At 50.5% G+C, this 26,471-nt stretch overlaps 7 protein-coding genes across 7 annotated transcripts; 2 read left to right on the top strand and 5 right to left on the bottom strand.

Moving 5' to 3' along the window:
• Nucleotides 1–625: 625 nt before the first annotated feature.
• QC764_600830 (uncharacterized protein) lies at nt 626–1,456 on the bottom strand (the record flags this gene model as incomplete). The annotated part of the gene is made up of 2 exons (XM_062948598.1): nt 626–678; nt 700–1,456. 2 exons carry the CDS (start codon nt 1,454–1,456, stop codon nt 626–628), a joined length of 810 nt encoding a protein of 269 aa, XP_062797663.1.
• Nucleotides 1,457–4,110: 2,654 nt separating this feature from the next.
• On the top strand, nt 4,111–6,038 carry QC764_600840 (uncharacterized protein). Its single transcript, XM_062948599.1, has 2 exons — nt 4,111–4,634; nt 4,704–6,038. The coding sequence occupies exons 1-2, from the start codon at nt 4,215–4,217 to the stop codon at nt 5,775–5,777; spliced, it is 1,494 nt and encodes a 497-aa protein (XP_062797662.1). The 5' UTR covers nt 4,111–4,214; the 3' UTR covers nt 5,778–6,038.
• Nucleotides 6,039–10,972: 4,934 nt separating this feature from the next.
• On the bottom strand, nt 10,973–12,006 carry QC764_600850 (uncharacterized protein). The gene is made up of 3 exons (XM_062948600.1): nt 11,772–12,006; nt 11,480–11,715; nt 10,973–11,422 (listed from the first exon to the last, which is right to left on the bottom strand). Exons 1-3 carry the CDS (start codon nt 11,957–11,959, stop codon nt 11,271–11,273), a joined length of 576 nt encoding a protein of 191 aa, XP_062797661.1. The 5' UTR covers nt 11,960–12,006; the 3' UTR covers nt 10,973–11,270.
• Nucleotides 12,007–19,196: 7,190 nt separating this feature from the next.
• Nucleotides 19,197–21,186, bottom strand: RPT5 (26S proteasome regulatory subunit 6A). The gene is made up of 4 exons (XM_062948601.1): nt 20,663–21,186; nt 20,180–20,595; nt 19,489–20,123; nt 19,197–19,429 (listed from the first exon to the last, which is right to left on the bottom strand). Exons 1-4 carry the CDS (start codon nt 20,971–20,973, stop codon nt 19,409–19,411), a joined length of 1,383 nt encoding a protein of 460 aa, XP_062797660.1. The 5' UTR covers nt 20,974–21,186; the 3' UTR covers nt 19,197–19,408.
• A 158-nt stretch (nt 21,187–21,344) lies between these two features.
• QC764_600870 (uncharacterized protein) lies at nt 21,345–22,433 on the bottom strand (the record flags this gene model as incomplete). Its single annotated transcript, XM_062948602.1, has 2 exons — nt 21,345–21,748; nt 21,808–22,433. The coding sequence occupies 2 exons, from the start codon at nt 22,431–22,433 to the stop codon at nt 21,694–21,696; spliced, it is 681 nt and encodes a 226-aa protein (XP_062797659.1). The 3' UTR covers nt 21,345–21,693.
• Nucleotides 22,434–22,812: 379 nt separating this feature from the next.
• On the bottom strand, nt 22,813–24,184 carry QC764_600880 (uncharacterized protein; the record flags this gene model as incomplete). Its single annotated transcript, XM_062948603.1, has 2 exons — nt 22,813–22,934; nt 23,188–24,184. 2 exons carry the CDS (start codon nt 24,182–24,184, stop codon nt 22,813–22,815), a joined length of 1,119 nt encoding a protein of 372 aa, XP_062797658.1.
• On the top strand, nt 22,980–26,369 carry TRP4 (anthranilate phosphoribosyltransferase). Its single transcript, XM_062948604.1, has 2 exons — nt 22,980–25,015; nt 25,078–26,369. Exons 1-2 carry the CDS (start codon nt 24,689–24,691, stop codon nt 25,981–25,983), a joined length of 1,233 nt encoding a protein of 410 aa, XP_062797657.1. The 5' UTR covers nt 22,980–24,688; the 3' UTR covers nt 25,984–26,369.
• The last annotated feature ends 102 nt before the right edge of the window (nt 26,370–26,471 follow it).

Raw genomic sequence — 26,471 nt, 5'->3', positions numbered from 1 at the left:
AGAAGCATTATATAATCTTCTAACTTGCCTTGACGGCGCATTAGCTATAGCGCTGATCTAAATTGACATTGAAAGAGAGCCCGAAAATGCCTCTACGGCTCTACCAGCGTATAGCTCACGTTGCAAACCAGAGGGACATCTTGTTTATATGTGCTTCGGCTCGTAAATGGATTCAGAACCCCGTAGTCCACACGCGCTTGTCGTTCTGGGAGGAAAGCCTTTGAGAGAGGTCTACCAGACATACAGTTCCGAATGATATGCTCAAGGGGGGGCGGTAGTTTGTTCTGGCTCTTTGCACCGCTTGAACTGTAGTAGAATTTTGTAAATTAAGGGGGTATGTAGAAGGAGTACCGGAGCTGTAGGGGCACGAGTCTGTATAGATGTATGCCTCCCATCATGAACCCAAGGGTCGTAATCCCTATGAATGCCACGAACTGCCCCACGCAGAGCAAAGCCAGTACGGGCCTGTTGGAAAGAGAACGGACTGGTGCCGGAAACTTGAGTTCTTGCCGCTTGTTGTTTTCGCAAGATGGACGGACGCGCAGCTATCGACCTGATTTCAAAGTCAACAATATCTTCATATCCACCAATCCAAGAAACCTTCCTTCCTCTCTGGAACCCACAATCAATAAAGTCTCCTCCTTTTCGCCACCCTCTCCGTAGCCCCCTCCCCCCCCCCTGGGATACCAACCTTCCCACCTCCCCTAACAACCTCCCCCCAAACATCAACATCTCCAACAACCTCCTCAAGATGCCGAGCATCAAACCTCCTCATCACCTCTCTGACCTGTTCCACCTTCCCCACCCACCGCTTCAGATGTCCGTCACCCAGCTTAAATGTCTTCGTCACCATCACCAACCTCTCCGGCTTCTTCGTAACATGCTGCAAATCCTCCCCAAGCGCCACATCATCAATCTTGTTATGCAAATGCGCCCTCATGTCCTTGTTCAAGACCTTCACACTAGACACCTGTTTCTTCTCGTCCTCCAAAAACCTTCTCACCGGGGCGCATAGTATACAAACGCAGTAGAGACCCTTTCGTTTGAGAGAACGCCGGCTAGGTCGCTCACCGAGGAAGTCAGCTAAATAAGCTGAGATGCGTGTCTTGTAGATTGCCGGCCAGAGCCGATGCTCCAGGCTTGGATTCTCTTTGGAAGAAGCCATTTTGGCGGCGGCAAAGGGTAGGTAGTAGGTGATTGAGGAGGGGAATCCAAGTGAAGCGGTGGGCTTCGGAGCTGGCACCCGTATTAAGGTCTGCCTTGGAGAGTTCCTCGACGAACAAGGTGAGACGAGAGAGGGAAATTCGCGGTCGAGAATCTGGAAAGAAATCGAAGAGATCATCTGCCTCCTGTGGTGTGGTTCTGGCCCGCGAATGATAATACTGGCCGAAGTGCTTGAGCTTTCCCGACGTGAGGAACCAAGCTGCGATGCTTCGGTAGAGTCGAGTCGTGGCATGGGGTGGTTGGAGACTTTTGTTGCCGTGTTGTCTGAGGCGCGAGAGAAGCTCGAGTAGAAACTGGCCAGTCACAGTCACAGGGTTTACATGTTCCCAGAACTTGACCAGTTTGTTTTTGGCCTCCAGGATTGGCCCAGGATCCACTCCGATTTTGAGGTGCGGGATAACCCTTTCATGAGAGCGCATTAGTTGCGAGCAGGTGTTAGAGGCACCCGGACGGGGGGGGTAAGGTACAAAGTCATTAGTGCCTCGAATGGGTGCATAATAGAGGCCAACATCGGCTAAAGGAGCGCCATGAAGTTCATCAAGAGATTATTCTTGCCCCCTCTTTCCAGACTCGAACAAACCGATGATCGTTCGTTGGGCCCAGTCAAACAGTGGTCTCGTCTGGGTGGAAGTCTTGGTGCTGAAAGGGGCAAGAGTTGAGACCGTCCACTATTAGTGGGGAATTGATGGCTGCTTGTGGATAAACGCATCAAGGCTAACACCATGTCAGCTCGGTTTACTGCTCTCAACAGAAGGTGCGTTGTTTTTATCCTCTTCTCCCCAAGATGACTTACCCTTTTTGAACTATGCTGAGCCTTTTGCAAAATCCATCACCAGCGCCCGGGTGGATATCTCTTGCTGTTGATGGCCTCTTCCTGTTCCCGGACAACCTCAAGGCCCCTTCCCCAGAGCTGCTTAAGTGAATGCAAGGCTGACTCGGGTGCGTTTGGGCGTAGGCACAATCGCAAAAAACGTTTTGCCACATGGTCACCATAATACCGCGTGCTATAATTCATGGCCCATAGCGGTTTCCAGACATTGAGACGAATAAAATATGGCGGAAGAGGCGCGTGAGGGACGATGACAACAGCCTAGACCGTCATCAGCATAAACGCCCAACAATATTCCCAACCGGAGAATAAAGCTTCCAGGTTGTTATACCGCAACCTTGAACTCGTTGGTTGCCACACGGGCCTGTGCGAGAAGAGTATTAGCATCAACTCCAGCCATCTCTTCAAAGACAGAGGAGCTTACCTAATTCTCAGAGCCACGAGTGTATCGAGCTGTACATTTGGCGCTGGCAAATGGATCGGGATCCACAAATCCGGCATCCTCAACCGGGATGTTGGCAACAACCTCATTACCATCGACATCGTAGAGCTTGTCAACTACATCACTCTGCTCAGCGAGACCTCTGATGGGGGTTGGTTTGTGAGTCTCGAATTTGCTCGGACCATTGGGGTCGTCGCCATAATCGCTGATCTCTTCCAATTCAGAATCTGCGTCACTGGAGCCCCTCTGCTCATGTCGGATACGTGCTAAAAAAACCTCGAAGGGAAGATCCTTGGAGACGGTGGGAAGAGCCTGCACTCGACAAAGATCGCCTCGTTCAAGGGCTTTGAGTGACAGGTTAACTTCTGTATAGTCGTGATCGAGTTTCTGGTAAAAGCCAGGAAATCTGCCCGCATGCCAACCAACGGCCCAAGGCCTGATTCAAGATTTGAAGCTCCAGGGACTGGACCTCCGGTATGTCCAGCTCACGAGGATTCTGCGCGCTGTGGTGATTCGAGACAAAGGTGCCTGTGGGGCTTATACTCCGATATGTATTGAAGATGTCTTGTTTAAGCAAGACAGCTCTGTGGCATTGATTGATGGATGAGAGACATCGTGGTGTTGGGGCAAAACCCAGTTGTAATGAATATTGAGGACGATGGAAAAGGCGGTAATAGGTGTTTTTGGAGAACAAAAAAGGACGCGAGCTCAACGCGAGAGGTGGAGGATGTGGAGGCTAGTGCCTTGACCATGATAGTACCAGATACAGATTATATATATCAATGCTTGGCACTGAAAAAGCAGACTTTCTCTCTGCTGTTCCCGTGCAAACATAAGCGAGACATTGTTGTCGATGGTGCGCCGAAATTGCAGTGGTTTGAGAAAAGCAAGTTCCCGCAAAGCCCATGCAAGATACGGTAGGTACCTAGTGGTCGGGCTGCGACATCAAATTCCATCTTTTTTCGACATTTCAGCTCCCCAACATTCTTGATTGAGCTTCTCCCCAGATCATGTTGACTAGAATGCTGTTCATGAGATTCTGCCCCCAATGCTGACCTGCTGTTGACTCAATCTGTCTTTAACCCCCCTCCAAGTCCTCTGAGATGCATCCAAATTCTTGCGCAACTTGACTCCGTTTGTCATTTCCGAGTTCCGGACAGATTCTTCCTCCTCGTTTGTCCACCGTGCAATACGATCCCGCAGTAGTGACAAAAGACAGGATTCCCCATACATGAAACACTGCCCGAGGTGTTGACCATTACCGTTCTGTCTTGATCGAACCCTCTTAGATCACAGTCAGCGCAGTAAGCTGGAAAATAAACATCTGAATGGCTTTCCATATCCTGCTGATTGGCCATCTCTAGGCCGCACCGAAGACCAAAAGGTCACTCGCTCGAGCTGCGGAAGGCCTTCCATACATGCTATATTTCTGACTGCTGGGGGGTTCGGTTCATATGTCCAGTTCGCGTATTGTTTCTAACTCAAAGTCAAAACCGGATGATATAGAGATCGATGTGTTCCATCTCACATTTGCGACGAGGCTGAAAGTGCTTGGGGGCTGTTCAAGGTACATGCAGAGCTACCTTACCTGCTTATGCACTGCCACACTGAACATGGAGACCCCCGCCCTCATTCAACAAAGTGTCGAGACTTCAAAAGTACCATCTTGTGATCTTAGCAGTAAATTACCTAGGCAAACTGAATCCATCAGGTGTCGATATGGCCGATCACGAGCATTCAACCATGGGTAGTGGAGGACCTGTTTCACCTGGTCTATCTGTTGATGCAGCAGCGACGATAATGCCGAGCTATTCTGGACCGTTCTCTTGCCCTACGAAGGAGAGGGAATTGAGAGAATCACATTCAACCAACCCATTCGCGAGTTTGGCAAACTCCATGAATACATTCAAGTTTGTGGCAATTCTCAGCGCGTTTTTCCGAAGTCTAAAACCTGCATCTGTCTTTGGAAGATACGGGAGCATTGTTGGTAGAGCCAGTCGGATCCTGGCTGCAATGGCCGGTTTTGCTGTGACCTGCGTAGCACTATGGACGGCGATTTGTGCGATGGAGGATAGCCGAAAGGCTTTAAGGTTGGCTGAGTGGACGGCGAAGAAAGAGTTCTTAGAGTTCTGCCAGACAGTGAGCCTTTTATTGCCACGGATATTTACTTTCATCCCAAGCAAATCCTCTAACATCCAATTTTCGCAGAGCAATTTCAAGCAGACCAGTTGCCAGACAGTCAAAACGGCTTCTCTCGATCCGCCACCAACGCCGTGGATTGTTTCGCGCATGTATCGACGAGAAATTGGTGTCAGCGTAGGGTACTCCCAGGATTTCGGCGCGGTACTTGCTGGCTTTCCCTTCACTATTCTTTGGTGGGCAATATTCAGCAGAAAGGTGCGGAGGATCATACAGCATCGATATTTCTCCCGCCACCCTAGGAAAAGCCGGGAACTTGGGTCACTCGCTGAGAGTATGAAAATGGAGAGGCCACGACAGGAGTCTCATTCCATTCTTTCACCGGAAGAAAGGTCACCTGTTCCCCCGCCAATATCTTTTGGTACCGGAATGGCTGCCGATTTCGATTTCAGCTCTCCCTTATCAGCGCCGCAATTGGACTTGGGATTGTCGACAGGATTGGAAAGATATTCGAGAGCGGAAGCAGCCAGGCGCAAGAGATTGAGAACCGCGCAATCTCCAGCCGAGTATCAATTTGACGAGGCAATACACTCGGTGTACCCCCTGGACGTGACGGGATTTATTGAACAAGAGCTAAAGAGCGATTTGGACACTCATAATCTGACCTTTTGCTGGAAGTGCGAGCCGCAACACATTGACCAAGATGGGAAGCTAATAGTACCAGATCTGGCTGAAGACATGTTATGTAGTTCGACACCTGGAGAAAGTCCTTTGTTCTGTCACGACTGTGGCGACTCCCTTTCGCCATGGTTGAACACGGAAGATTCCGAAGAAGAATCACACCAGCCTGTGGTTGTCAATCTTCGCCAAGTCATGCAGGAATGCTTTGACCGATTGGATGAAATTGAGGTGTATTGCTGGGAGTGTGAGGTCAATGAACCAAATTCGTCTCGGATATTTGGAGCCACTGGTTCTGAAAGGAAATTTTCAAACAGGTGCGGGCTTTCATGTTATGGGTGTGGCGATGAGCTACCGGCAATGGTGAAGGAGGATGGAAGGGTGGAATACCCAGGCGGGATCAACTTGCGCAAAAGGCGACCGTACTTGCTCTCGAAACAACATCTTGAGGAAGTGGCCGAATAGTGCCGGCGGGGGACATGACACCGAGACGCCGAGAAAAGCCGGAATTCTTTCCATGTGGAAGGTTGGGTAACTGCCAACGTTCGCCTTTGCAAGCCCACAGATGTCAATGAGCCGTGACATATGGGTCGCGACTCACAAGTTTAAGGTGACCGTCTGGTATGAAGATGGAGGCCACCGCGACCTGTCGAGATAGCACAGTGTCAGAGAAAATGGACGGCGGTACTAGATATTCGAATTCTGAAACCGTATTATTGTTTGCAATCTGAGTATGACCGGGCAGGTAACCTGGAACCCTGATGGCTGACCCTGTCATATTTATACTTTCCTGCTTTCCATGCTCACACAACTTCCAAGTCACCCAGCTGATTTCAACCTGCCAAATTCCCTCGTGTCACACATCGCACATTCCTTCCCTTGCAAATAGATATCATCCCTCGGCCTCTTGAAGCATGTTGAACATGCAGGCACACACTCCCAACTCACCTCCACCAACACTCGAAATCTTCCAAGAATTCACACTCTCGCATCAAACCACACAAGCCCACACTCACTCACTCCCCCCCACATTGTCCGATCTCAAAAGGGAAGTCACAAGGTTGGAAAGGCTAGCCACATGGAACAAGTCCGCACTCAGAAGAGCTGAAGACGAACTGGAATGGGCCCAGAGAGCAGAGAGGTTCCCAAGGAAGAGTATCTTGAATTGGACACGACGAGTTCTACCATGGCCGAACGGGACGCAGCTAAGGCTGCATGGCACGCGAAGCTATATCGTGTCGAAATCGCCGAGTACGACGTTGAAAGGAAAAGAGATAACTGGATTCAAGCCAAGAGGAAACTGGTTGATGCTGATAAGGCTCTTTACGAGGCTACAAGAAGGACGCTGCAAAGAATGGAGCTGGACACCTGGGGTAGATAAATTTGGCGGCTGGAGTAGCAGAGATGTGGGCAAGGGGAGGCAGAATGGTAGTCAACGGGACTGCCTTTGATAGACGGAGGAGATGAGAGCCATTATGGCGGGGACCTTTCCCTTTTTTTCTTTTTTTTCTTTTCTTTTTTTTCTTTTTTTTCTTTTTTTTTCTTTTTTTTCTTTTTTTGTTTGGTTATTTTGTGTATTCATGGCATGAGAATATCTGGCTGTTTGGAGCGAACCTAGTAAGGGGTTGTAATTTTGGGACAGCTGTGTGGATGGCCTGGTGCTAGCATTTGTGGATGTGAAAGCAGACTGTGTTTTTGGCTTGATTGTCTTCATTTTTTTTTGGCCGATAGTATTGGGAGAATCCTTTGCAACTTTATTGAGTTCAAATTGGCATTGTTAACAGAGGGGTTGTTATGTGCCTGGCTTCAATGTGATATAATCTTTATAGCTCGGAAGCAGCATTTCTCTGTTCACAATACAGTCTTCAACAACACACATACTTCAGCAGCTCTCTCCTCTACCTCTTAAAATCTCTTCAAGTTGCTAAGTTTTCTCCGTACCCATGATTAGGACTAACTAATTCAACGATAACGGGGAGCTGATTTTATTAGGCTGATTATACAGCGTAGCACTTAGCCAGGCTTGTCTATATATCAACCTGGTCAGAATTGATTGAAGACCTACTCTCAAAGAAAGAAAGCGAAAAAGAACTATAAATTAAACAGAACATGAACAACTTAACAGCTCACTCACATTGACACTTGAAAACAACATTACCCATCAAACTAAGCCATAAAAACACCCAAATGACTTGACCCCCAGATCTCGTTAATACCAGTATCAAGAGCTTGTGATCTGTTTGGTGCATGGCAACTGATGTTTCAAGACGTACCTCTGCTCGATCACTGCGCCATTCCACCCCTTCTCCAGCCCTCTCCGGGATGAAAGTTTTGGCCGTTTTGGAGCTCATTGCATGTGGGAAGCGCTACCCCAGGGTCGTGCATTCGAGTTGCTCTCGCAGCGAATTCCTCCCAGACTGCAAGTTGCACTTGATAGAATTCGCTATCGCATTACCTGGACTTGTGTGTTCGTGTTGGCTCCTCAACTCAATTTCCTTGCTATCGATTGCTGTCGCAGATTCCAACTCCTGCCAGGCAACGATATTTGTAGCCAAGGTACCCAGCTAGACGGGCAACCAATACACTCCGTGCTACACGGAGACTTTTACTTGGCGCTGGCTTCAAGTTTGTGCAACGCGGAGGAATGTTTCTGGAATTCTGCGTAGGAGGTTGTAGCTGTCTGTTGGTGCGGTGTGAGGCAGAGGAATATCTCAGTTATTCCAACAGAAGATTGTGGCGGCGGCACAATGGTTCTTTCCCGTGTTACAGAACATTCCATACTAATTGGCCTATGAGATGCCAGCCTCTATATACGTAAGTGCTTAGGGCCGGGTTACGCCGATTGGATTAGACTACACGATTCAAGCTCATGTTGGCTGTGCCTTTCTCAAACTTAGGAAGGTCACTGTTTGTTCGGCGAGACCCGAAGTTCGGCGGACGGATGTAGAGGTATTATCTGTATCAGTAATCTTCAATGGTTGGTGAAACAGACTATAAGATGCAGTTGGTTTGCCTCAGTGTCTGGCGTCAAGCCCCATACGATATAATGAAGCAGCTTGGTGATGTCCGAATCCCGGAGCCCGCAGATATTTTGATGTAGTGTTATGGGACTTCCGCTTACATCTGTAGTCTCTTAGGGCCGAGACACTCCTGTGAGACCGACTTCACTATATGATTAGCTTTGCCTTTCATAGTCAATACGATACACAAAACAGAAAGCGACAATGTTTGTTGGACGAGACTCGGGTAGTCTGACATGGCTGAAGGCGTTGAAGGACGCCATCACTAATCATGTTCCCGGAACCTCGGCCTGAGATACGAACGTAGGACCTCATACGTCAGCTAGCATTTTCCATTTTTGTAAACTCTTCGACCCGCAACCATCCAACAGCTATATCGGTTATACTGCTCGTTTTCTAACCCATGACATCACCTTCTTTCAGGCATACATTCATATCCACCATCATGCACATATGAATCACAATCGAGCCCCCCAGTTGATAAAACGTACCCCCCGTATCACCGAGTCAGACGTAACCCCCCCGGATCAGGCGTAGCGTGAGTCCCTCCGCGCCGTCCTCGTGTAACCACCCCCATTCCCCCTTTGCCAGATCACGACATATGCTGTCAAGGCTACATCCCGCCCGCGCGGGGCCTGTGTTACTGTACTGACCAGGCACATAATCATTCCCGTCTCAACTCCGGAAGTTAGTATACCATGCCAAGGCCCCTTTAACCTTACCTTTGAAGCGCGAGGTTCTTCGTGTCCTTTTCCTCAGCTGAAATAAAACTCACTCACGAGCAACAACCAAAAGAGGAAAGTGCCAACCCTCTATCCCGCCCAAGCGTCCATAACCAACTGTGATATCGATTCAGCGGAGCAAAAAGAACTGTTCAAGTTGAAGGCACCTAACGTTAACGAGGCAACCAAGAATAAACTCCGAAGCGACATGGAGTTTATTTCAAAAGAATGCAAGCGCACAGGCCATATCAAAAGAGTAACCTTACCCAGCATGGTTCCTTTCCACCAGGGGTTCTCTCATGATTGCCAAGGCGGAATGCTGCCTAGCGTCCATCACATCATTGATCACATGAAAAGGCGTATTATCTCTCCCTCAAAATGAAATCTGCCTACTTCCGATATCACCGTCGTGACTGATTCAGAAAATTGGGTAGCAATCTTGCATCACTGAGTCGCGAAAGCTTGATGGTGGTGTCCATCAAGCCTGTGGAATAAAACGTGGGGCGCTGCACAACGCCAAAGTGGAAATCAAAAAGAAAATTCCGAAAAATGTTGGTGGACTCCGCGCGTGCGCCCGGACGGGCCAGGCAGCAGCTTTTCGTGAAATGGGGATGGGGTATCCAGTAAGGGTCTCTTGGAGGGGCTAGTCCACCCCTGATGCATTCGCTCCATATCTCTCCGATTGCATATCGGATCTGATTAAAACAACAACAATGACACTTGCGCTTATATGACGGGAGTGACTTACCGGTCAAAGAAGGTAAAGTTGTATTTCGAGATCCTGGAATTAAATGTCTGAGTCACCCGGGCTGGTACCTCATGTTGTTCTCAAACTCTGTGGGGTAGGAAGTATACGCCTATTTTAGGGGCGGGGGGACGCCGGTGACATATTGGAATTAAGGAGGGACCGCTATCTTTCCCGTCGCGGGGGTACTACAAGTCCAAGAAGGCTATGCGCGCGCGTGTCTACAATCACGATAGTAGCATTTACGAAAACCCAGTTTTCTCGGGTTACACAGCGCAAATTAGTACAGAGAGGCTTGGAGATGCCAGAACCAACAAGCAAAATACAACCACAAATCACCTTCCCTCCCCCCCTTTTTTGCCATCAAAGCCACGAGGCCTTTCAGAAACACACACCGGCATTGGCTCAAACTTCAAAAATGGACTTAAGCGGTCATGCAAGGTCCTTATCGCTTGGGAATGGGGAAAGAATTCCACAGAGAAACCAAGCCCCGTCCCTACAAAGAAACAAAACAAAAGCTTGTTTTTGTTGGTCCACCGCCCGTCAAAGAAACAAAACAAGCCCGGTCTATTGGCTTGGTCGGCTGAGTATGTGGGAACCAGTATGGGGTATAAGCACTACTAACCTTAAATCCTACCTCTTGGGAGCCCATTTATCGGACGATGGTCAAGGGCCCGGTTGCACAGCCACAGCTGTTCCCACAAGCTGGTTGAAACATTGTTTGGCCATGAAGCAGCCCGTTCGTGATGGATTCACCCTGAAGCAAGCAAACAAAAAGAGGACCGGAGTGCTTCGGACGGATCTCGGTACGCCTTGCCGAGCAAGATCCGCATGAATCAAGGAGTCTTCTTTTATTTTCGAGATGGTTGAACAACGCTAGGCATCCAGATTTTGTCAGAGAGCTGAAGCTATGTCCTGTTGGGACCAGATATTGCGAGGCGCAAGGCCTTGGCTCACGGGTAGCTGAGCCGGGGCCGCCTCATGTTCCCGATGGCCACTCGGTCGGGAGTTGGGATTGGGGGAAGGGTGTCTCTGATTGGAAGGTCAAACCAGCCTGTGATCGAGCCTGGGGAGGGCTGACCAGCCAAAGACTTGCAGCCATACTTGTTCAAACATCAGACGAGGCCTCAAGATGGTGATACAAGATTCGATGATGCATGATGAGTAATCATAGTCGATGCACCACTGTCACGTCTATATGTGTCTATCCGCTGCAAGCAAAAAAACGCCCGTGTAAGTCCAAACCAATCAAATCCATGGGTATCCAATTACTCCTCCAGTCCACCAAATGAAAGATGAGATGCCTCCAAATCATGTCCTACCGTTGTCCCATATGCGTGCATTAAGTGTAAGGAAGAACTATTACTGAAAAAAAGAATTCGACGATGCGCCCCCATCTGCCGGTTGCACCTCGTCGTCAAAAAATTCGGGTAGAAAGCCACCTTGCGTGTTCGTAGATGCATTGCTCGGGTCACATGCCGTAGCTATAGGCGTATTGCGAGGAAGTGTCGTATGCGGAAGTGGTTGCATACGAAGAGGTTGACCCGTAGTCGGAGGTTGCAGTGTATGCATATCCTGTTGGCTCAGGAGAAGGAGTGTGATAGATGAGGTCCTCGACAGGTTCTGTGGTTGATATATTAGTGGATGGTCATGTGTGAAGAACGGTAGATTTTTGCCTACCCTGAAGCTCTGCCAGCTCCCCTTCCTTCAGTGTCCCTTTCTTCTGATGCCGCTTCTCAAACCGAGCAATATCCTTGGGATCTACTGGTCTCCCGCGAAGAATGAAGCGTGTCTGCTTGGATGGGTCCTGGGCCTCCCGCTCACGCATGATCTGAAGCATGGCCATGTACTCGGATGCCTTGATGTACTTGGTATCAAGGTTCCACTTCTTCAACTGAGTCTTGTACTGCTTCTCACTAATATCAAACATGTCAGTTCAACGTCTTGGTGTTGGGGAGAAGTGGAAGCTTACGTTGCTTTGAAGTTGTATGTCATCTGCATCTCGGTCATGACATCCTTGAGCTTCATCGTGTTGTAGAGATGTGCAATGATGTCTCGGTATGGTTCCCAGTCCTCTGCTCGGGAAGGTCGAAAGGCAGACGGCTCAGCATGTTGCTGGTCATGCTGGCCCTGGAGTGGCATGTGGTAGTATCCAGACATATTGATGTTGATGTTGATGTGAAGCTATTAAAAACTGGAAGTGGGTGTTGGGCTGTTGATGATCATGATCCAAAAGGTGGGAATAGCTGCTGTTTAAATTATTTTCAGATGGCAACCATCTCCAAGTAGTGTGTATCCATGTCCACAGTGACAAGTGAGTGGCATGGCATGCTGCGGAGCCTTGCAATACGTGCCGCCAGGCAGAACAGGGGTACCGTAGGGGGGCTCAGAATCCAAGTAGAGTCCAAGGTGTACCACAGGCAATGCCGGACCCGGAGGTGTTCCGGGAGAGAAAGTGTCTCGCCGGCCGTGCCCCATAACTATGAATTACGAACCCACTTGAAATTTCATGAGTGAGAAGGTGGAGTCACTAGACTCGCCTTCAAAGCGGGATGACTCCAGCCAGGCATAGGGGCCACAGCGTCACTGGAATTGGCGGGTCGAGGGAATTCTGGAGCGGATTGGGCGTGCACAAGGCCCTTGCAGGGTACAAATGATGCCCCCTCCGTGCGGAACAGAAGCAGGAGCCAACTGACGTGACGACAAGAGAAAAGCAAGAGACAAAAAAAAAGCCAGAAGGTTTACCTGTGCTTGTCTCAAGGCAGCATCGCCGCTTGGCACAGCGTTGAAGGCATCAGAAACTTGAACATCGCCAGTCTGGATGCTGTGGTGGTGTGGTGTTCTTTTTGCCTCGTCGGCGACCTCTTGATCGAACGATTGAGTCCATGACGATTGGCGGCTCATCCCCTAGTGTGTCCCAATGATCCCCACCGATCTCTAAGGCGGATTTGAAGCTTGATTCGCGCATTCGGTTGTGGTTGTTCTCTGAAGGATTTGGAGAACCAATGCCGTGGTGTTCGTTGGGCGTGCTTGGTCAGCTCCAAATATCCATTCCGACGTAGGTTTTCAACATGCCGCTGCCATGCTGCTTGAACCTGACAGGGACAGCACTGGCGTCGTTGCATTGCTGGGTCGTGGACCTGCAGGGGCGGAAATGCACACTTATCCCAATTGGATGCGTGGCGCCTGTCTGTGGCGGAGGATTGCAGCGGCTGTGGATGGTCTAAGGGGCCGGAAAACGTGGTCAATAGATTTGTTGGAGGATGGATTTAAAGATGAGATGTGTTTTCTTTGAAAGTGAGGACAGACGCGATGGACACACAGGGTGTCGTCCCGGTGGACCGTTTGAATAGTACAGGGGCAGGAAGGACATAATACGGGGCACTTGCCTGAGGATGCCTGGCGCATTTTGGACTACGCAAGCGCTAGCGAGATTTTTTGGTAGGCACGCCAGGCACGCCAGGCACCAAAAGTCTTGATTCTCCTCAAAACCCAGCATCGTCCACCACGATGACGCACGCACCACCACTTCGTGATGATGGTCGAGTCAACGCATCACGAGACCGCTCCCGTGTCCCGGTAAGGGAGGTTGTTTATGCAGCCCGCCGATATATCTCACACCACGCTATCAACTTGAGCAGCCCCCTGCGGCACAGCTGACAACCACCATCATCGCGCCCCAAGATGCCAGTACCACTCAGCCCTATTGCCGCATCGATGGATTCTTCGTTGGTTTCTTGTTCAGTCGCATGGAATTTGTGTCTTCCTTGTTTGTTTTGTTCACCACCATGAAAGGATCACGGCAAGGCCACGGAAACGCCTCTACGCCATGCTTTCCTCCTATTTCCGTCTGATTACCTATCACATTTCGTTGTAGGTGTTGGAATTGATGGGGAAATCATCATGAACACATACTGATGGTCTTCTGGTGTTCTTCAAGTCGGTATTTCCACCACGGAGAACACCACATGCGCGGCCCTTATGTCAACCAACAACCCCCAACCTTGCAAAATTTGCTGCGTTTAGATACGTAGTGGGAACAACCAAGAGTGACTCTCCCAGGCCGTTGCTCCCAGTAGCATCACGTACCTGAGGCCGATGACTTGTCCGGATAATTATGGAAGAACCAACGATACTTGGACCTCGAATTTGATGAAGCATTCTTTCAGCTAAGTCGCTGTCTACGGTAATATCCGTCATACTGACACAACCCATACCAACCATATCTAACACAGATTCAATGCACTCGTCATGGGACCCAGTGTTTTGAAGACCCCCCTAGACCAAGTCTAATGATTCAACAACATAGAAATTGTCTCGAACATCATCAGCTACAGAGATCCAACACCGGGTCGTACCGCTTGTACAAAGGCCGCGAACACACTTCAGGCATCAGAATTATGACTGGCTGTCACCATCAGCCAAGGCCGCGGTATCACGCTTTATGAGCTTTTGTTGACGTATACACGTCCACGCACATAGAGACAGTCTCTGGAGTTGCTTTCCAGGACTACCGACTAACCCTCTGGCCTTCAACTACGACCAAGCTTTAAATGTCTGATTATGTCAACTTCGCACTTACATGCGGCGCTGTTGATTCCGAGCTGTTCAACTTTAAACCAACAACCTCTTGGCGGGACAGTTGGGTTAAGGTTCAAACATACAGAGTTCGTCGTCAAACGAATTAAGAAGTCTATCAACGACCATTCCACGCGTCTGCGATCACCTAGTCCCTATTGCCGTTCCATCTCCGGTCTCATGCAACGTTGTCTAGCTATCCATTCCCCGGGCCGCCTAAATGCCGTTGGATGCCGCTTGCTTACCGCACCAGGGCCCTGCACCATCTCGAGGGTTACCTATGCTCAGAGCCTGGTGGTGTTCGGCCTGTATGCTCTTGCACCCCAACAAGCCGGAGCCCATTCTGGGAACGACACATTCATTTCACACCCGTCATAACGTCCCTTGACATCATTGGACGACGGCTAAGCAGAGGACTTTTGTCCAACATGATACAAGTACCTAATCCAGCACACCGGTAGCTTAAGCCCGATGCTGACAACCACATGGTCTTAACTCCCTTCTGGTCTACTGCAGGGCTTGCTTACGTGTCGCAAACAGGCGCCTGGAGCCATGAAGTTGGGAATCAGATATCGTGATGTCCGGCAGATGTGCTGTTGGGTGAAGACGGGGATCCTAAGTGGGCGTCGACACGCTATGCTCAATGGAGACAAAAGGATGGTGGCTTTGCATTTTAGGCGCCCCCACTTCCCGTTCGACTATCACCATTTTCATCGGGCACTAATCGCGTTTTAGCTTGACATTTCTTAATAATCTCGCCGATAAAGTGATAAAGTTGCCGGACTGGCAAAATAGACAGGGACCGCGCCTCGCGGCTTGCTGTTGTCACGTCTCGGTACGCCGTATTTCGCATTGTGACCGGTATACATCCAAGAGACTACGACTCTACGATAAGCCGTCAGTTGCAGATGGGCATTCTGCTCCCCTGAGCCCCCGCAACATTAACATCACTCTCCATATAGCACACAAGTACCCTGCGTAGCTGCATATGTGGTCGAACCCAACCACCAAATGCGGCAGGCCTTTCGTGGCGGTTTCAAATCATCGTCGCAGGAAAGCCATCTCGTTATTTCCACCCTGCAAGGTTCCGCTTTTGCTGGGCCATGCTCGGCTGTTTTCTAGTTCATATTCTACGTTGTTCGGCAGAGACATTGTGGGGGATCGTCAACGCCTTTCAGGGAAAATTAACAGGGCCCTGAATCCATCAAGAGATGTTTGCAAATGGCTGATCAAATAAAGTTTTTCATTTAGCATATTCCGTTTCAAGATCAACACTCCGATCGGCGGTGAAGTCATACTCAACCACTTACCCCAGTTTTGCCATGCCGGTCTGACGTATGTCTTCCCTGGTGTTTGATATCACATGCCTCAGCACCTAGAAATGATGTTCAAACCCTCTCCATCTCACAAGCCCGACTTTTGACCGAGCATCATTTTCAATATCTAGCTTTCCCCTATTTGATGACTTGATGCAATGCTCACGTCGAAGACGAACAATTACCCACACACCGGGTATCCTATGTACTCAAAGAAAGAAATAACATGCTAAAATGAGGACCAAACACTACTACCTGACTAAATAGCACTAGTATACCAACCCAGACGTTGTCACACCAATGCCGAGCCATAAAACAACCACTCGAATCCTGTACGATGTATACGAGTACGGCAGAACCACCCTGTTGTGCAACCCCCCATGCTTGACTCGTGGCATTCTGCCTTGCCCTTTCTAGCGCGACTCGGGAACATTTATCTCATTTTACTTTTCAAGCCGAAAAGGCGAATGGTGTGTGTCGATTGTCGTTGATTGTTTGCTCGCTAACGGTTCCCCAGCCCCGATTAACCGCTGTTGCTCAGCCACAACCGTCTAGAACAAAAGAAGAAGCACACGAGTAAGCCAGCAGGGCCGAGAAGGAAGCTACTGCAACCTTGACAGGGCCGAAAACATCCCGAGAGGAAGTAGATTCCCGTGTTTCACCTTTCTTTCTCCAAATCTGTTTCTTGCCGGACGAAAGTACCTACTTCCACCAACGCCATGCTCAAAAGGGGGATATGATTCGAGGGGTGGCTTGTGTAACCATTGCTACTTGGAGAATACGAACAAGCGCCGTGGAGGACGAATCACGGAACGATTTGGTGAGCACGTAAGCAGGGCCTTGCAGATGAACAGTGAGGAGAATTTTTACAGTCTACCCAACTGCATTTTGGTTTCACAAACTTCGATCCTACCACTCAGATTCCTTTCATACGAAGCTCGTACTGGACATAACTACATGCCTATCTAAGATGACCGAGAAGATATAAATACTATCACGAGAATACCACAAAACCATCATGAACATCGTCGACCATTCAATCTTCGTCGTATACCTCACCACAGCTGAGGCTGAACATGCCATGCTTGCCTTCCAACGTCATCAGGCCGAGTGAAACGTTGACTCCAGTCTTCATGAGTGGCTGTTGAAGACCACAGCTCGTTCGTATTGCAAACCTGACTTGGTGTCGTGAGGATGAATGCTATATTGCCTGTGCAAGTAGCACACACCTCGAAATGGTGCCATATAGGCGCGCGGATCATAGCATGTCGTATGTAGGCCAATCACCTGAAACCCGAGAAAAAGCCTCGGAATAGTACCCCTTTGAGCCAAAATGGGCGCAGTCTTCTGCTTTATATCGAAGAATTACCATGTTCTTCTCCAGAGGATGTCTCAAACTCGTCTAGTAATTATACCTGATCAACACTACATCAAAAGACACTTCACAAATGATGATGGTGTTAAATCCGTAGTTGTTATTGTCCGGACCTATTTCAACATTTCCTGTATTGCGCAGGCCACAGATCAGTGAATACCAAGCAAACGATCACTCACTGGAAACTTTAACCGTTTTCATCAACCCATAAGAAAGCATAACTTTATTGCTGCTATTGTAAACAACTTGGGATTGTCTTCGGGGTCAGGTTGTTTTAAAATACGAATACTATACTCTGTATTGTTGTAGATTTTCCACCTGATATCCATTGATTTGAGGAAACGTAGGTAGCCATGCTACAGGCTAGGTACCTGGGCACGATGACTTGGAAAATGTAATCCAAATTAATCATTCCACTGTGTATCGTGAGGGAAACCCCCATTAACACCTGCAGACATGTAATAAACATACAAAACCCCATGAAGGATCCAATAAGCTAGTACAGCCCATGTCCCATATTCAGACCAAATCCCATCTCCAGCTCCTACTATTCATTTACCCGTCCGCACTGCCCATCAATCACTCCCGCCCAACTCTGTATTTACTATCAACGCAGATACGCCACCAGGTCATATTTTCCCTCGATCTGTATAGGTATCTCACACCGTATCGCTCAACCCTGCAAGCCAGCAGCCCGTGGTGTTCCCCAACCAAGCTATTTCTGCGCTCATCCCCTCCGTCCGGTCCTCGACCCCATACTCCCCCCCAGCGGGCGTTATTTACCATTCACCATGCGGACTGGCTGGTCTAGTAGGACAGGCGCCAGTGGGCGCTCCATGTCGGAGGTCCATGGAGCTTCACTCCTCCTATTTATCGGCTTCGCACAGCACCTACCTATTGGCTTGCTTGCGGACTGATGTGTACATCCGTGGGGCCATCTGCTGAGTTGGCACGCGCTCGGTAATAGTTGGTCTCTGTCTTATGCATACCACCTGAAGACAGCGGGTTCTCATAACCCGAGATTTGCTTGTTATCCGCAGTGGAGGTGAAATGATACCAGGGCCGGTCGCTGGGATGAGATGATAGCTGAGGAATTGGAGGGGGCATACTGACGGGGAAGGAGGGGAGAGTTGGTGGTGCTCTTTTGTTCAATTTGCTGCGCGGTATCTGGTGAGCTGGGTGAGCCGGGTAGTCGGGTGAGCGGGAGATGTCGGACTGGTCGACTCAGCCATGGTGAAGGTAATAGAAGGGGCAGAGTGGTGTAGGAACGAGGTGTTGATGGGTGAGAGTTTCAGGAAGTGTAGAGACAAAGAGAGAATAAGCTTCAAGATATTGTCTGTCGACTGTTAGGCCCAGGAAAGACTCGTGGTATCGGGGAGAAGATTCAGTATTGGGAAAAGAAGTGAGAGGATGAATGGATAGACTTTATGTGTCTTGGTAAAGACCATATCTGTCGAGGAGAGACTGAGAATACTGAGGAATATCCGTTAAACCTCAACTTGCTCAAAATCGTCCAAGACAGCCAGACGACATCACCTATCTTATGTTATCCTATAGCGACTCTTACCTTGACTATTCCTCTTCTCCTCCTCCTCTTCAACCATCCATACAATCCAAAACCGTAACTTACCAGTCCCTTGAACAATTACCTCCCATTATTCACATCATCATATATATTATCAACGTACCCATAATCATAAGAGCTCCGTTGACCGCCAGGAATTCATCATTCTTCAGCCCCCTTAAAAGCTTTACATCAACAGAAGAAGTGGACAAACTGCCCCTGTCAAACCCCCATCGCACAGCCATACCAGAACCAAGCCTGTGTTATAGTAAGAAAGCCCCAGCCGTTTTCGTTAAAAGATACCCTAGGTTGTTGACAATCCTCTTGACCATTATGGAAGCCTATTAACTATCTTTAAAAGCTTCCTTTCAAGCAGCAGAACCCCAGAGTGACCAGCCTCGACAAAATAACGCGAGCATCCCAGGTCGAGTACAAACTGGAACAGATCCCCGTCAGGCATCCTACAAGAGCCAGCTGTATCATATCGAACCAAGGCTGCAGTGGCTTCGAATGAAGCAAACCTGAACTCACCTGTCGAGTCAAAGCCCAACCATACAAACACCACAAGGAACAAGAAAATCACAAAGACACACAAGGTTGGTTCATCATAACCCGCGTCGCTCTGCTGAATAGTATTACGCAACGACCGGCTTCCGCCACTTCTTCTATGATACCGCGGCACATGCACATCTACCATGCGCCCCCAGCCATCCAGTGCCATTGCCATTTCCCAGCCCCATCCTCCGCTTGAATACAAAGCCAGACCTAAAACAAGATTACGCATAAAAGTTGACCGTCTGAAAGAAACGTTAGTAATGTGGCCGAAAACCGAGGTGCCGGGCAAGGGGGTACTCACGTCTTTCTTCTTGGACTGTACTTCAGCAATGGCATCGACATAGTGCTCATGCCCAATCTTGTTCTTCCCCATCCGCAGGGCAATCATGCCAGCCTCAACACAAACAGCCTTGAGCATGGCACCACCAAACTCGTCTGTGCTGCGCGCCAGTTCGCCCCAGTTGACGTTCTCATCCACCTTCATCTTGCGGGAGTGGATCTTGAGAATCTGAGCCCGGGCCTCCTCGTTGGGATACGGGAACTCAATCTTGCGATCAAGACGGCCGGAACGCAGCAGCGCAGGGTCGAGGACATCCACTCTGTTTGTGGCGGCGATGACCTTGATGCGGTCGTCCGAGGCGAAGCCATCCAGCTGATTGAGAAGCTCCAACATGGTTCTTTGAACTTCACGGTCACCACTCTTCTCACTGTCGAAACGCTTGGTACCAATGGCATCCAACTCGTCAATGAAGATAATCGCAGGGGCCTTCTCCTTCGCCAGAGCGAAGCAATCTCTCACAAGCTTGGCACCATCACCAATGAACATCTGCACCAATTGGGGACCGGCAAGCTTGAGGAAAGTGGCATCAGTCTGCGCAGCGCACGCTCTGGCCAAGAGCGTCTTGCCGGTACCTGGAGGGCCGTACATCAAGCATCCTGAGTAAAAGATCAGCACACCTGATACAACATCCCTAGAATACAGCTGAACATACCCTTTGGAGCCTTGATACCAATCTTCTTGAACCTCTCGGCCTCCTTCATCGGCCAGACAATAGCCTCGATGATCTCATCGATCTGCTTGTCCAAACCACCAACATCGCTGTACTTCTCCGTGGGCTTCTCGTCAACCTCCATCGCCTTGACTCTGCTGTCATACTCAGCCGGCAGAGTGTCCAAAATAAGATACGAGTCCTTATTCACACCGATAAGATCGGCAGGCTGCAGCTTGTCTGGGTCGACGAGACCGATGAGGGGTAAGAAGATGGTTTGCCTAGTCGATGTCTTGATCACGGCCGATTTACCAACGCGGATAGCATCCAGGTCGATGTTGGCGCCCTCTTCAGATGATTCGGCGGTGGGGTCGAGGTCTAAGAGCTCAACGACATTGCCAACAAGATAGGGCAGTTGTCTATGGCGCAAAGCCGTGTCAGCGATACACTACCGAGGAGGGAGCATGATCTATTGCCATTCCCTACCTGTTGTTGTCAATCTTCTCCTTGTTCTCCTTGATCTTCTCCAACATAGTCTGCTTCTCGTGCGTTAACCGCTGGTACTCGCTTCTCATGATTCTGGCGTCATTGTCGAGAAGTCGGCGGCGAGTGTTGATGTCCTCTGTGGCAAGAGCCAGAATCTCCTCGTCCAGCACATCCTCCTCGGGCTCGGCATCCTTCATCTCGGCATCGCCATCCCCTTGTCTCTTGCTCTTGTCGTCCTTCTTCTCGTCCTTCTTTTTGTCGTCGTCATCGCGGCGGCTGGTCAGACCAGCAAGGTCCTCGAGAGTAGACATGGTGCTGGGTAGCGACTGAGGTGGGGTGTTGATGAGAATGCGGATGAAATGGAGTAATCCAAAGTTTGAAGAGATGCGCAGCAGAGATGCAGAGTTTCGCGGTCAAGCTCCGAGTCGGTAGAAGCTTCGTTCTCTGGGTGGTGATGGGGGTTGTTGTTGGTGGTTGATCGGAAATGGTTGTGGAAGCCCGGAGCTCACTCGAAATGGCCCAGGAGCTGGGCTGCAGCAGGCAAAAGCGCGACGTAACCAGCAAGGCGGCGGGATCCACTTTGCCCAGAAGCCTACCACAGCCCGGGGATCGCTGACTAACACCAGCTCCCAAAGGTACCATGCAAGGCTGAGCACATCATTCTTTCTGTTCGACTTTCATGGGACAATGGACCGTGATGTGTACAAATATGAGGCAGCATGGATAATTGCATTGTATTGTTGCAGAGGCTTAGACACTGCAGCCATCATCTGCAAGTCTTCCCAGTCCTATACGCCTGATATGCCTAGCTGAATAACACACCCCCCCAGCACCAGAAATCGTCAAAAGCATATGCCTCCCAAACATAGAGTAAAATTAGACGGCCCATAACGAATAAGTACTGTACGCCGTGTAATTGAAACGCTCCCAAACTCCGAAGCACCGCCTTAAAACTCTCCATGTCCTCATGTGCCGGCATCGTTCCGTAGTCCTCAGAGCCCTTGTAATGGCCCACCACCCTCCCATTTCCATCACTCATCATCGAGAATCCTGCTCGCTATCCGTCCAACAATCGGTACCTCATACCTATATCACAGTCAGTCATCTTCATCTTTCTCAGAGCCCCGTCCAAAGTGAAAACCCACCTATCCAGCGTATCAGCATCCCGATACGCATTCAACACCAACCACCCAATCAACACCAAATCCCCCAAAAACATCACCCAGCTCAAGAAACTCGACCAGCTAAACAGCAAATGCAGGACAAACAACCCCGTGAAAAGCAAACTTGACTGCCACGCATGAAACCGGACGTAATCACTCTTCCTCTCCAAAATCAACAGCAATATCCCCCCCAGCGGCGGAAACGCCAAATACGCCAGACAAGCCTCATAATCCAGCCTCAACCCCAAGCTCGTATCAAACTCCGATACCATCCCCTCCCTTGCCCCCAGACTGCTAAAGTAATCCCCCATCGCGCTCGACGCCACCCCGTTCCCGGTCTCGTTCTGATACGAATCCCCGCTCGTCCAGACGTTTGCTGCCAGCGGACTCTGATATCGCCCTACATTATCCCCGCTCCACGCCCTCTGCGGCTGCGGGTGTTGAAGCGGCGGAGGTGAGTTCGCTGGTGGACGGTGTTGGTAGTTGGACGGGGAAAACGCTCCCCTGCGTGTTGTGTCGAGTGACGTTCTCGGTGACCCAGCGGTGGTGCTGTTGGATGGGGAGCGGGTGTGCTCTGGTGGGGAGGACTGATAGGGTGCAAAGTCCATGTTTGTGTGTGTGTGTCTAACAAGGGAGCTAACACTGTCTAGCTTGTTATGTTTGAAGCTTGCCAACACACAGCAAAATACCACCAGCGAGCGAGCCTGTTGAAGGTCGACGATATGCAGCGGTGGTCCGATTAATATCGTGAACAGTGGTCTGCGGGTGGTGTTGCGGGGGAGACCGCCGACCAGGAAAGTGGGACGGTGGGTTGCGAACGAGGGGAGGGGTGTAAGACTTGGGTGGGCCTTGGTTGGGGGAAAGAGCTTAGCAAGCTTGATACTTGGCCGGCATGGTCTAGACTCTGTGGGTAGATTTCTTGGTTAGAATCTCCTTCAACAAAACCGGAGAGGGAGGGAGAAGTACCCGTGATATGAAGTTGAAGTGTCAAGGGAAATCACCCTCGCACCACAAGAAGCTGGTGTTGCGTTGCTGAGCCGCATTGAGCTGGGGGGGTTGACGCGCGCAAGGAAAGCATCCGGTTAAGCCGACCGGGGTAGGCACCTGAGCTGCAGGGACGGTATGTTAGTGGGGCTTTGCACTCACTGACACATGAAAGAAACACATCATCAAATGATGTTTAACTTGTTTGCATTCAATCTTTACAGTATATTTTACAGCTCCAGATCTCGCATATACTGCAGTGCAAGATCGTGGGTAATGACACCAGCACGCTCCCCCACGCCCGCCAAGACATGAAATGTGATAGACACCCACCAGCTCAAGCTTAAGCATCGGCCTTCTTCTCCTCCGTCTTCCCACCGTTCTGCTCCTCCTCCAACACAGTTCTCCTGCTCTCCATCGTGAGCCAGAGCGCCTTGCCCGCACCCTCGAGCGTCGAGGTGAGACCCATGCCCGCGCTCTGGAGCATGTGCACAAGCTGGGCACGCAGACCATCCAGACCATTGTCGATGCCACCAACCCACTTGACGCCCTCCATATCAAACGCCTTGTCCTCAATCCGGGCACCAATTAGCAGCAGCTTCTGCAGGGCGCTCTGGGTGATAGGTTCATGATAACCGGGGTTCTTCTTTCTTGTTGGCGCAGGGAACTGTGGAGGGCTGGGGGCGAGAATGCTGAGGGCAGCAGCAAGATGTTGAGGCGACACAGATGGGAGAGTGAACGCTGCCACAGGACCGACCATAAGAGCCGAAAGCTGAGCGTATGTGGAGGTTTCGGGAATCTTAGTCTCGCCCATGGTGACACTCTTGACGGCCTTCCAGGCAGCCTTGGAAAGATCGTGGTTGTACGTGACCTTTACCCTCTTGCCGGTAGCAGTAGGAGCAGAGGTGGGCTCGACTTTCGAGGGATCGAAGAACTCGACCAGCTTCATGGCGACATCGAAGATACTTGTTCTGACGACCTGGATCTTAGCCTTGGAGGCTATATCGGCAGACGCATCTCCCGTAGCTGGTACAGCGTCAAGAGCGGCCTTGAGTTCCCGTCTAACAGCAATCCATTCCTCGGCAGTCAGGTTATTGTGTTGGAACAGGAGAACCACGGGGGTGGTGCGGAGGAGGGAGGTATATGTTCGGAGTAGCTGGGCCTTCCGGGTCTCGCCAGGACGGGCCGTGGGCGGTTTTGTGGGAGGGACATAGTCGTCGGGGAGGCTCAGGCCTCTAGATACCGTCGCATATTGTCTGGCGGCCGAGGTCACTGCTGGGGTTGATGGGCGCAGGAGAGCAGCAGATGGTCTGGAGGGTTTGACAACAGCAGTCAGGCCGCGGGCCGACGCTGTGCATCGTAATCTTGGTGGCATGGTGTTTGCTTCTTCCGGTCAGTCTGGTGTTCACCCCTTTCCCATGGCGCAGTATACCAACCTGGTCCAACAAATGGCCTCCCTCTCGTTCAATAACCTCTCCGGCTTCCAATCCGGCAACCCAGAAATTTTGGCCGCGGCGCCAATGGAACGGCAGGGTGGTCCAAGCTTCCTTCAATTCAGACCCAATAGCGCCTCACCGCCTAAATTCTGCCAAAAGTGACAGGCTGCCTACCCCTGTAACTTCCCCCGCTGTAACTTGGTAATCGAGGGGCCGTCGCCGGAAGCTGTGCGGGACAAAGCATTCAACTCAGACCTGTAAGCTCCTGGCCATGTTTCCTTTCAAGATGACTCAACCTTCTCACTTTTGTTTTCTTGCCATTGGATTTCAGGAGTTGCTGCTGGGAATTCGGCATTCCCCAATAAAATAGAAACCGTTTCAATCCAAGCCACTTTCCCACTTATTCCAGACCAACTCCGCGACTTTAGTTCAAACTGCCCACCATGTCGTCGCAAACAGCCCCCGCCGAGCTCCCCCCAGTCGACATTAAACCTCTTCTCTCTCGACTCTGGCCAGTAGGCCACCCAGACACCGTCTCCCCCGACGAGATCGCCAATGCCATCTCCTACTTCTTCACCAACCAAGTCTCCGATGTCCAAGCCGGCTCCCTCCTCATGTGCCTGCACTTCACCGGCCTCGACCGCCAAGCAGAAGTGCTCTCCAGGACGGCGCAAGCCATGTTGAAATCAGCCGCCAAAATCGACGTAGATGAGCTTCGCAACGTAGTCGACTCCCGCCGGCGACCAGAAGGCGACTACCAAGGAGGCCTTGTTCGTCCCCCCTCCCCCCCGCTTATTCCCTTTCCTTCACTAACCCCCCTCTCCTTCTCCAGGTCGACATAGTCGGCACAGGAGGCGACTCCCACAACACATTCAACATCTCCACCACCTCCTCCATCCTCGCCTCCTCCATCCTCCTCATCGCCAAACACGGCAACAAAGCCTCCACCTCCAAATCCGGCTCGGCCGACCTCCTCAACTGCATGACTCCCCTCCCCCCCAAAATCTCCCTCATCACCCCCTCCACCATTTCTCTTCTGTATTCCCGTTCCAACTACGGCTTCCTCTTCGCCCCGGTATTCCACCCAGGAATGAAATACGTCGCCCCCATCCGCCGCCAGCTCCCCTGGAGAACAATTTTCAACCTTGTCGGCCCCCTAGCAAACCCAACTGACATCTCCTCCCCCCCCCTCCTCGAAGCACGCATGATCGGTGTAGCGCGTAAAGATATCGGTCCTGTCTTCGCCTCTGCCTTGGTTATGGCCGGAGCAAAAAAGGCAATGGTTGTTTGTGGTGATGAGGAGCTAGATGAGATTTCTTGTGCGGGGGAGACGCTCTGCTGGAGGATTGTGGACGGGAAGACGGAAAATTTCCGGTTGCATCCGCGAGACTTCGGGCTGCCAGCTCACCCGCTTAGTGAGGTCTCTCCGGGCAAGGAACCGCAGGAGAATGCGGCGATTTTGACGAGGATTCTGAACGGGGAGGTGCCGGATGATGATCCTATTTTGCATTTTGTGCTGATCAACACGGCGGCGTTGTTTGTTGTTGCGGGGGTTACCGAGGCGGAGACGAGTGATATGGGGTATGGGGATGACGGGAAGGTCATTACTGAAAGGGGGCCGGGAGGGGGGAGGTGGAAGGAAGGAGTTAGAAGGGCGAGGTGGGCGGTCAAGAGCGGGGAGGCGGCGAGGCAGTGGGCGAGGTTTGTCGAGGTTACAAACTCGTTTCCCGAAGAGTAGACTTGTCAACTCTTTTGACCGATTCTGGAAAGGGAAAAGGAACGGGAAGGGAAGCGGTGAATATCAAAGTCCAAGTTTCAGGCATATGACTTGGTTGGAGTGAATATGTGTGACGTTTCACGCATGCTCCTGCAGCTTTGAGCAACAGCCGATGCAATTGAGATATCGTCTTAGTTTTTTAGCTAGAAATGGCCAAATGAATCTACTTAATCATCGCCACCAAATCTGACCCTTTTCTTTCTAGTGATACATCCCAAGAAAATAACCACCTGCTATCCACCACCCCAAAAAGCATCAAACAATACAATCCCAAAATCTTTCCTCCCCATGTCTACAACTTGGCACCACCACCCCCATAATCTAGCGCCCACCCCTCACCTTCCCATTCCTACCCCTCGGAGCACCCCTCTGCCCCCTCCCATACCTCCGCCAGCGATTCCTATTCCTCCCACCACCACCAGCACCACCACCACCATCATTACCATTGG

Source organism: Podospora pseudoanserina, chromosome 6 (genome assembly GCF_035222485.1).
Source record: "Podospora pseudoanserina strain CBS 124.78 chromosome 6, whole genome shotgun sequence".
NCBI classification, from domain to species: domain Eukaryota; kingdom Fungi; phylum Ascomycota; class Sordariomycetes; order Sordariales; family Podosporaceae; genus Podospora; species Podospora pseudoanserina.
This window is presented reverse-complemented; position numbering and strand designations above follow the sequence as displayed.